At 51.2% G+C, this 9,727-nt stretch overlaps 1 protein-coding gene across 2 annotated transcripts; it reads right to left on the minus strand.

The window, feature by feature from the left end:
- Nucleotides 1–18: 18 nt before the first annotated feature.
- On the minus strand, nucleotides 19–9,700 carry LOC119701100 (malignant fibrous histiocytoma-amplified sequence 1-like). 2 transcript variants are annotated; one of them, XM_038137171.1, is made up of 11 exons: nucleotides 8,123–9,700; nucleotides 6,283–7,162; nucleotides 5,380–5,671; nucleotides 4,771–4,957; nucleotides 3,672–3,862; nucleotides 3,084–3,571; nucleotides 1,751–1,908; nucleotides 1,098–1,257; nucleotides 577–647; nucleotides 370–476; nucleotides 19–154 (listed from the first exon to the last, which is right to left on the minus strand). In XM_038137171.1, the coding sequence occupies exons 1-11, from the start codon at nucleotides 8,295–8,297 to the stop codon at nucleotides 137–139; spliced, it is 2,727 nt and encodes a 908-aa protein (XP_037993099.1). In that variant the 5' UTR covers nucleotides 8,298–9,700; the 3' UTR covers nucleotides 19–136. The 2 variants fall into 2 exon arrangements, with proteins under 2 accessions (XP_037993099.1, XP_037993098.1); XM_038137170.1 differs by lacking the exon at nucleotides 19–154 and having other exon boundaries at nucleotides 164–476.
- Between the last annotated feature and the right edge of the window lie 27 nt (nucleotides 9,701–9,727).

Raw genomic sequence — 9,727 nt, forward strand, 5'->3', positions numbered from 1 at the left:
AGTGTGAAGGGATGCATTTATCAATGCATTTATTTCCATGCATTAAGGCTGCAAACATGACTTGCAAGCAGAATGCGTTGAGGACAGCTTGGCTTGGGCTAAACAAAAGTAATTCTTCGTTGAGCACTGCCCAGATTTACTCACTGGAGATGTTCTGGAAAAATAAGGCAGTAAGTACAACACGAGACACCCAGACCACCAGCTCAGAGGTGCAGAGGGGGTGGTATTTCAGGGAGGAGTGTGGAAACCAGAGGGCTGTCTGAAGATGAGGTGTGCCCTCCCCAGGCTGCAAGCAACTGCACGCCCTCCTTTCAGGAGCCTGACCATCACTGTTGGTCCCTGGGCAAGGGGAGGTAGCAGTGTCCTTACCTGCCGAGTGACCTGGATGCTGCTGGGCCCAAAGGTGGTGGTCCCGTAGCTTGTCACGTAATAGTGAGCAGAGGGCTGTGCCAGGGGCTCCTCCGGTGGCCTGGGTACTGTGGGAATGGGACACCTTTAGCACCTCAGCCCCATGAAACCCTCAGCCCTCTTTCCCCCGAGCACAGTTGTGGCACAAACTCTGGACACCGGGCTCACCTTTGGGCAGGAGCAGCTCTGCACCAAAACGGTGCCCACACGTCCCGCAGGTTTTAACATCTTCCTTTGTCCTGTGGAGGAAAAAGCCCAGGAAAGAAGGAGCAGGAGCTGCTCTCAGCACTTCCCATGGAATATGATGCCAAGGCCATGGAAGAAGCTTGCTCTTCCCACCCTGAGCTGAGGTGCAGCTGTTGGTGGGACAGCCGCTGCCCTCCCAGGTGCCTGAGCCCCTTCAGCTCCTCATGAAACAGCAACACGTGGGCACATGCCCAGAGTGAGCATTATGTGCCTGAGCCCCAGAGTCTCAGCTTCTTCACCTTTCCCTCCATGCTCCAATTTCCCACACCAGTAAGTGTCAACTCCACATGGGACACGAGCTGCTATGGTCGGGAGAAGGGCACCGTGGTGCCTGGTGAGTTTCATGACTAATTTAATGTGGCTTTTAGAAGCTGACCGGCCTCACCGGCATTGCAGTAGTGACCACTGGGTCCCACCCTTGCTGGAGGGCACAGTGTACGTACGTGGCACCTGTGCCATCCATGTCTGGCCAGAGGAACTCTGCGGGACAGCCGGCTGTTCGGCAGGGAGTCTTCACACACACGTGCAGCCCCGGCCACTCCTCAGCGAGCTTCTGGACGATGAGCACAACTGCCACGAGGAAGTCCCAGGCAAACTGGAACCCTTCCAGGCAAAAGGAGAATGTCTCTTTGTTACAGCCTCCAGCCACAGCAGCCCAGGAGATTCTGCTGTGACCCACACAACCCACAGCCTCAACTGTCAGACCAGCTCCATCCCCAGCTGACCAAACTTCCCTAAGGAATGAAATGATATGTTGGAAGAGCTCCCCAGCTTGGGTGGCCCTTTTGCTCATCACTTGAAGATCCAGCTTTAGACTGTACTCTGCTGGGGCCTTCTGGGGAAGGATGACCCATTTGCTCCATGAAGAGAATGAAAACTTGGCTTTCCACTTTCATGTGATACCTCTGGAGGAGTCCTGAACAGAATTCCATGGAGAAAGGGGAAACCTTTAAGTGGACTGCTGGTGGACCCAGGCCAGACTAGGGTATGTGGCAGAGGCCTCTTGGGACACTTCCCATAGGGTTGGAGGTGGCAGGAGCAGAGCTAAGGAGAGACATGGGGCTGGGAGTCATGAAATATGGATCAGGAATCTTACCTGTCCTTTCTGATGGCTTTCTGCCACGGAGCTCCAGGTAGCTGTAGGCCCTCTGGTTATTCTCTTTGATCAGCAGAGGTTTGCCATTGCATACAAGCAGGCAGGTCACCTTGGCCACCCAGTGTGTGGAATAGAAGGAGCAAGCTTTCACCAGGAACCTGCAAGGAAATTGCCCATGGCTTTCATCACTTTTCTCCTAGCTTATCCCTAATGCTGGGAGAAAGTGTGGCACCAGATGGACTTGAAAATATGAACCAAATTTCAGTAAAACAGACACCAAATGAGGACCTTCCCCTATTGAAAGCTCAAGCAGCAGGAGCAGCCTCTTAAACCAAGAGATCCTTCCAGAGTTGGCCATCTTGTCCTGGTTTTGTCTGTGATGAAGTTTATTTTCTTCCTAGTAGCTGGTACTGTGCTGTGCTTTGGATTTAGGAAGATAATGATGTGGATAACACACTGATGTTTTAGTTGCTGCTGAGCAGGGCATACCTCAAGTCAAGGATTTTTTAGGTCCTCAGGCTGCCCTGCCAGTGAGGGAGCTGGGAGTGTACAAGAAGCTGGGAGGGGACAGCCAGGACAGCTGACCCCAAATGACCAAAGGGTTATCCCACATGCAGTGGCATCATGCTTAGCATATAAACCTGGGGGAGAGCTGGCTGGGGGACCATTGCTTAGGAACAGGCTGGGCATGAGTTGGTTAGTGCTGAGCAGTTGTTTTTTATTGGCATCACCGGTGCTTCTTGGGTTTAATTTCTCTTTGCTGATTTCCTTTTCATGACAATATTATTATACCTATTACTGTTATTATTATAATTTATTTCAACTATTAAACTGTCTTTATCTCAACCCATGAGTTTTCTCACTTTTCTGATTCTCTTCTCAGTCCAGCTGGGGAGAGTGAGCGAGTGGCTATGTTCTGGTTTAACCACAACACCATCAGATAAAACTCTAGAAACAAGTCCAGAAAACCAGGATAAATTCCAAAAACTGGTACAGTTCCAACACCCATAGAAACTAAAACATTCTTGGGTGAGACTGTGAGACCTCTGCCTGCCTGGATGGACACAGATTAGCCAAACACCCCCCCAGATGAAAGGGGAACCAGAAGGAGTGTGGCCTTTGCTCACATCCAGGCAGTGAACATCGCAACGGGCTCACCCAGGGCCCTACCCGTATGTGGCACAGCTGAGAAGCCACCCTGGTATCTTGACTCCCAGCCTAAGCCTCAGCAGACACAGTCTCAAGAGCTAAGGACTTGCTGAGAGTCATCCTGGCACTGCACCGAGCAAACTCAATCCCACAACCTCACTGATGGCCAGAAACCAGTGCTTACCTCTGGAAGAAGCCCTCCGGTATTTCGGGTGAGAAGTAGGCACGGATGTGGAGGTCCTCGGGGTGATCTCCTCCCCAGACCTCAGACACTTCCTCTGTCTGGTTCAGATAGGTTGGGAACAAGTACCAGGACTTGCCTTGGCTCCGCGTTGTCTCCCACAGCTTCCCAGGCACAAACTCCCTGGCCTGTGGGTTGAGTGCTTCAGTGTGCTTCACCTCCAGGCAGAGCTCAAAGTGCTCCAGGAGGCTGAAGAGCTTCCCTCTCCCTCTGTGAGGCCTGTGACCCATGATTTCCTCAAAGACATCCCACATCCCTTCTGAATAGAGCTGGTGCTTCACCAAGGCACGCACAGCCTGGTGGCACAGCATTGCCTTTGACTTGAAGGTGCACACCCAGTTGGCCCTGTCTCTGATGGTGGCGTGTTCCCCGATCAGCGTCTCCGCAGAGATGCTCTCGAGCTGCTGGACGAGGTGGTGCCGCACCAGGAGCTGCACGGGAAGAGAAGGAGAGACAAAGTGGCAGTGAGAGGAGCCCAGCAAAGCTGCAGAACTTGGGCTCTACAGAGATGGTCCTGATCCCCACACTCACTTTGAACATTGTTATTAAAAATGTAGGCTGGAGGAAGACAGTGCTTTCCAAGTGCTTGATTTCCTCATACCACACGACGAGCCCGATGCGGTGGAGGTACCGCAAGATGTCCTGGAGGAGCTCTCCGTTCAGGCTGGCCAGGTGCTCGCGCTGGGAGAGTTTGCTGAGTAGGTACTGGAGGTCCATCATGCCTAGAGGGAGGTGCAGGAGCTCAGCATGCATCTATCACAGCATTCCAAGGCGGATGCTTCAGAGAGCCAACAAACACCCACGTCACCTATGCCATCCCTGGGGAAGTAGCTGGGATGAGCATGCTTGGTGACTGTGACCAAAAATGTTCTGCCTCTCCTCAGCTGTCCAACTGCCACCCTGAAACTCCCACAACTTTGCCTTGCCTCAGCAGTGGGAACAGCCTGCCAGGACTTCCTGAAAAACAAAGCTAATAGTGGAGTTTTTTAATTCTTTTTTGAGGAAGTGCGTTTGTTTCCAGCCAGAAAACCTCAAACTGCCAGTTAAACCTCAGACTGCCATCCAGCAATGTAGAGAGACAGGCAACAAATCTGACTCATGTCCACAAAACAAAAGCATTTGCTCCTCATTCTCTAATCTTACAGTGGCCAGAGGGGCCAGAGATGTCACTGGGAATTGGTGGAATTAATACCTGCTTTAGGTATATAAGCAAGGGCCTGGAGCTGCCTGCTGGTTCTGCTAAGTCACAGGACACATGGAAAAAGGGTCCAGGGAAGGGAAGGGGCCATTAAATAAGGTTAGCAGGATGTAGATTTGAAAACCACATAGCTGCATTAAAGCTATGGAGCTCCTTCCTGCAAGATGTTTTTAATTGCTTACACAGGGAAAAGGGGAGAATTAAAAACTTCACTGGAAAGCAAGAAACCAGACCTGGCCTGCTCAGGTGCGCTCAGCATGAACTCTGCAAGGTCTTCAGCAGTGACCCCACTGCCACACAAACAGGGCCACAGGGTGCAGCAAGCACTGGAGAGCCCATCCCCAATTCAGGAAAGCACTGGAGAGAGCCTGTCCCAGGCACAGGACAGCAGCTCCTCCCAGAAAGGCGCGGCAGAGGTGACAGAGCACTCACCATGGTCTGCCATCTCCTCGCTCGCTGCAATATCCGCGATGGCAGCTTCCACCTGCCTGTAGATGGGCGGCAGCACTCGGACAACCTCAGGGAAGAGCTCCTCGTTCTTCACATGCTTCAAAATAGTGGCCTCAAGCTTTCTGATGTCATGGTGATCCGTGCAGTTGACAGGAACTAAGTTTAAGATCTGGAAAAGAGGAAGCACATACCTGACAAAAGCACATCCAGAGGAGATTTTTAGCCTGTGAGGTAAAGGAAGGACCTAATGCCCATGAGGTCACCCAGGGTGAGAGAAGCCACTGGCTCAGCCTCAGAGGCACTTCTTTCACACCACTGTTCTACAGCAGTTCCTGAATATCACCTGGTCACCCCTCACACTCCTCCTCAGGCACTTGCTACAAGCCACAGGAGGAGATACCCATCACCTACTAGGGACAAAGACCCTGCAGGTCCCAGCCAGGAGTTACCACGTCCACCCCAGGCTGGGGAGGGGCTGCAGCAGCGGCCTGATGCATTTGCACCAGGTCACGTTAGCCAGTAGCACATTGGGCTGCCAGAGACAGCAGGGTGACCTCAGCCAGCCAGAACCCAGGATAATCTCAGCCCTACGGTTAACATGCAGCTCTCCATCTCCTTCAGCCTCTCCCACTGGTCCACGTAAAACTTGGGCTCCTCGCTGCCCTCCAGGTTGTCGATGAAGTGAGCAAGGTTGCTTTTTCTCTCTGCCAGCATGGCTGTGATCCTGGCCATGATGTCATGTGTCTTCTCTGCTACCTCCTGCTCCTGGCAGCAGTCCACGTGGGTCCCCACAGGAAGCACCACTGAGTTTGGGACTCGCATGGACAGGTTGTTGATCCAGAAACCAACGAGCTCCTTGAAAATTTTGTCGTTAGTTTGGTACCTGGGGAAGGGAGAAAAAGAAAATCCCAAATTCACATCTCACCCTCTGGATCTCTAGCCAACTTCCACCGGTAGAGGCGTGACCACACACTCTGTGCTGTCCCAGGAGCTTACTGGATAAGGGCTCAGATCTCAGAATCTGAGATACAGCCCACAGACATGGGCTGTATCCAAGCTCATCCTTCAGTTTCCCATTCTTAAGCTACGGGGTATAGCAGAGTCAAACCCTGCTGTGGATGAGTGCATCCCTTGTAGCACCAAACCCAAGCCTGATGCTCCCTCCATGTTCAGGGAACACCACAGGATACAGGAGAGATCACTGGGATTTGCTTCTTGCAGAAAGCAAGTCCACTTAGATGGGGTTCAGCTGTCACATAAGGAGTTGATGCTTATTTCAACCCTTCCAAACAGAGGCCTTTGGCGAGGTGATGACAGAGCTGGTGGATGAAAAGGTTGATCTGCAAAAACAGGGAGAGGGACAGCCAGCTGTGCCAATGGTGAGAAGACCTCAAGGTGCAACGGAAATGGTGTGAATTTGTGCAGTGCAAAGTTTCCCCAGCTCCTTTTTAGTTTCCCCGCTCTATGTGGAATCCAAACCAGCTCAGCACTTACATGTGAAGATTGATGACGAGGATGACGAGCGCCTGTGGGGTGATGAACACATGGTGAGTCATGTAGTATTCCAGCTGGCCAGCAAAGTCCCAGAAGAGAAACGTGAAGTCCTCGATCTGGAACTCACTGATCTCTATCCCAACTGTTCGCTCTTCCTTGGGCACCAGTTTGGATTGCCCTTGCTTCAGGCTTCTGCAGATGGTGGACTTCCCTGCCAGCGAGGCCCCCAGGAACATGGTCTTGACCCTCTTGTCCTCCTGCCCCAATCCATGCTGAAGTTGGCTGAAGTAATTCCGGATCTGCTGAATGCCACCAGCACACACTTCACTGGGTGGCTCCCGGAGAGGATTCCCACCGGCCTTAAACATTTTCAGGGATTGTCCCTGGAAGAGCTCCCTGGGGAGCTGGCGAAGGGCGTTATTCTGCACATGGAGCTCCTGTAAGCGTGCCAGCTGGAGGACAGGCTGCGGGAAGGTCCGGAACAGGTTGTTGGAGATGTTGAGGTACTGGAGGCTGCCCCGACAAGCTGCCAGGTCCCTGGGGAGGGCACAGAGACGGTTGTTGTTCAGCCGCAGGTGCTTAAGCCTGGGGAGATGGCAGAAAACCCCCTCTGGGATGATCCGGATTTGGTTCTGATTCAGCTCAAGCCTCTCCAAACAGACCAGGCTCTGGATTTCATTGGGAAAGTCCACAAACTCATTCTTGGACAGTATCAACTTCTTCAGGTGGCAAAGCTTAGCAATGCCAGTGATGCTCCTGAGCTTGTTCCTGTCAAGGTCAAGGCTCTCCAGTGTGGAATTGCTCAGGACTGAGGGAGGGAGCACACGCAGCCTTTGGGTAGAGAGATTCATGTCACGCAATCTGTGTCCCTGCTCCTGACCTGGACACATGGGACAGGGAAGATGGTTAAAAGAGACTGTGACCTTTGGAATTGGAGACCATTTTTTCTTTTTTTGCATGACTTTGGGATAATTTTGGCCAGCAAGGAAAAGCAGAGAAGCTGGTTGAACAGTGCAACCACAATTACTGCTTGAACAGCTCCTGTGTCCTCTCAAGAGAGGAACTGAAGCTGAGGATCTTGGCTGGGACTGAAGATGCAGGAACAGTTCCCACCAGATGTTGACCTGCAGCCCAAGCGTCACATTAACAGATTTGCTCTCATGCTTTGAGCCCTGCAAGAGCTCCAGCCACAGATGCACCTACCCCAAAACTGGGTTTTCTAATGCCAGCAGTGGGCTGCAGGGGCAGAGCTGACATCAGGACAGCTGCTCCCCAAATAACTCGCTCAGCCCACTCACAGCTCTTGACCACAGCTATGGGGATGCACTGAGGCCAGGGCCAGCAAGTTCACACACTTCCTCTATCACATCCTCCCCCCTCCAGATGATGCTGTGATTCCCTGCAGGGATGCTCCCAGCCCTAGGGAAATAACGCAGGGACACTGGCATTCCCCAACGGACAGGGAACGCAGGCAGGGACCCAGTGATGGCTGAGAATGTCCCCATACAGAGGGTGTTTAGGGAAGAGAGATTTGCAGGTGAGGAGAGCGTCAATGGGATGGGGATTACACGATACCAGAGCAAACCATGGTTACATTTGCTTTCCTCTCCCTTGTTTCACTTCCTCCCATGACGCCAAGCATCCCCTTATGCAATGCACCCAGCTCAGGACTGACTCATCATTTCTCAGCATCACCACTGAAACGTGGGATATGCTCCAAGCCCAGCAGGAAAGCAAGCCTTCACCCTCTCCCAAATGCCCAGTCTCTCCCTCAGGGACAAGCCAAAGAACTCCCACCACCACTGAGCCAGAGCAGTGAAGAGCCAGGGCAGCTACTCACAGGCTCCGGGCTGGGCCATGGCCCTGCAGCGTGGCACCAGCTGGATCCTCCAGGCGCTCGCCTCCCCCTTTCGTTTCCTCCTCTTGTGCTGCTGCCGCCTCCCCCAGCTCGGCCAGAGAACCCCACCCTCTCTTTCTCCATCCAACCTCAGAGCAGCTCTCAAGAACCTGAACATTTCTGGCCAGACGGCAGGGCCAGGCTCATGTCCCAAAAGCACTACTGGGGGTCACCTATGGGACAACCATAGCGGCAGAGTAGGGCCCAAGTAAAATTCCTGGTGCAGCATCCCTCCCTGCCTGTGCTGAACAAGCTTTTGGCATCACCACTCTTCCACAGGAATGAAAAGGACACTAAAAAGAGGTTATACTGTTATCAAACTACTGCACGTATTGAATAAATAAGATTTCTTCCCTTAAACAGGTAACAGCATCTGATCCAAGAGGGCCAACCAGAAAGGGGGAAAAAAACCCCAAGCAGTATACACAGTATACTAGAAAAACTGTTTTCTAGAACACACCAGAAGAGGTACTTTTAGGCATGTTTCTCATTGCCTCTCCCAGGAGGCAGCTTACAATTCGATAATTTTATTTTAACGGCAGACAGAATGAGAGAACCAGTATTCTTGTTCATGTAACTTCAGCAGGAATCTCATGCAGAAGGTGTAGATTTCAGTCTCAGCACTCCTCGGGCAATGGCAGGAGCAGAGGTAACAAATTTAACAGGCCTTACAGTGCAGGCACTCCTAACACATCCTGCAACAGGCTGTTATCTTTACTGCCAGTTCAAGGGTAACATTAAACAAGAATTTAAAGCAGTGAAACAGCCCGAGGAGTGAAACAGACTGTCACTGGTAAACAGTGCAGTTGCTTCTATTATTTGGTCAAGCCTTATTTTTCACACCACCTATCCTTTTTCATTCTGTAAACAGATAGGTTATAGCAGAATTGCTCCTCTAAGACATTCAGAGGTGTCCAATTTCCAGCCGAAATGTATGCACAACTAGATCACATTCTCTCATTCTTGTGCCAACAGTGCCATTAAAGTTTCTGAATTTTTATTTTGTCAAGAAATCTATCAGCTGTGTTTGTATTTACAACCCCACACCCATGTTCCACACATGTATTCTAGCTCCAAGTTTAGCTTGAAAACTGTAACTTCTCTGCCAGCTGTTCTTCTGCAGTTAGTACTGTGTCTTTTCCAAAAATCTGCAAAGCAACGCCAAAGTTATCACTTCCTTTTGGTCCATCCAGGCTGCACCTCCATAGAGGAGGCATACAGAACCAAGGAAAATTAACTCCAAAATGCTCAAGATTCATCCATAAACACTCCTCTAGCACAGTGAGTGACGGGAACGAAGCCAGTCCATACACTACTGGTATATAGGCTTGTTTTGTTTAAATAGTAAAAAAATAAACTCTCCAAACCAGTTCCCATGAAGGGAAAGCCATTTTCTGAGTTGTAACTTATTGGTTTTCTCTTCAATTTCTCTGTGAAAGATCTCCTCCCTAGCAGGATCTGATGGGCAATGATTCAAGCCAGGTTCAAGGGTGCTGTACCATTTCAGGGCCTGTATTTCAGATGGTCACTTAAAAGACCTGCTGCTCT

The sequence above is a fragment of the Motacilla alba genome, chromosome 5, assembly GCF_015832195.1.
Source record: "Motacilla alba alba isolate MOTALB_02 chromosome 5, Motacilla_alba_V1.0_pri, whole genome shotgun sequence".
Taxonomy (NCBI): Eukaryota; Metazoa; Chordata; class Aves; order Passeriformes; family Motacillidae; genus Motacilla; species Motacilla alba.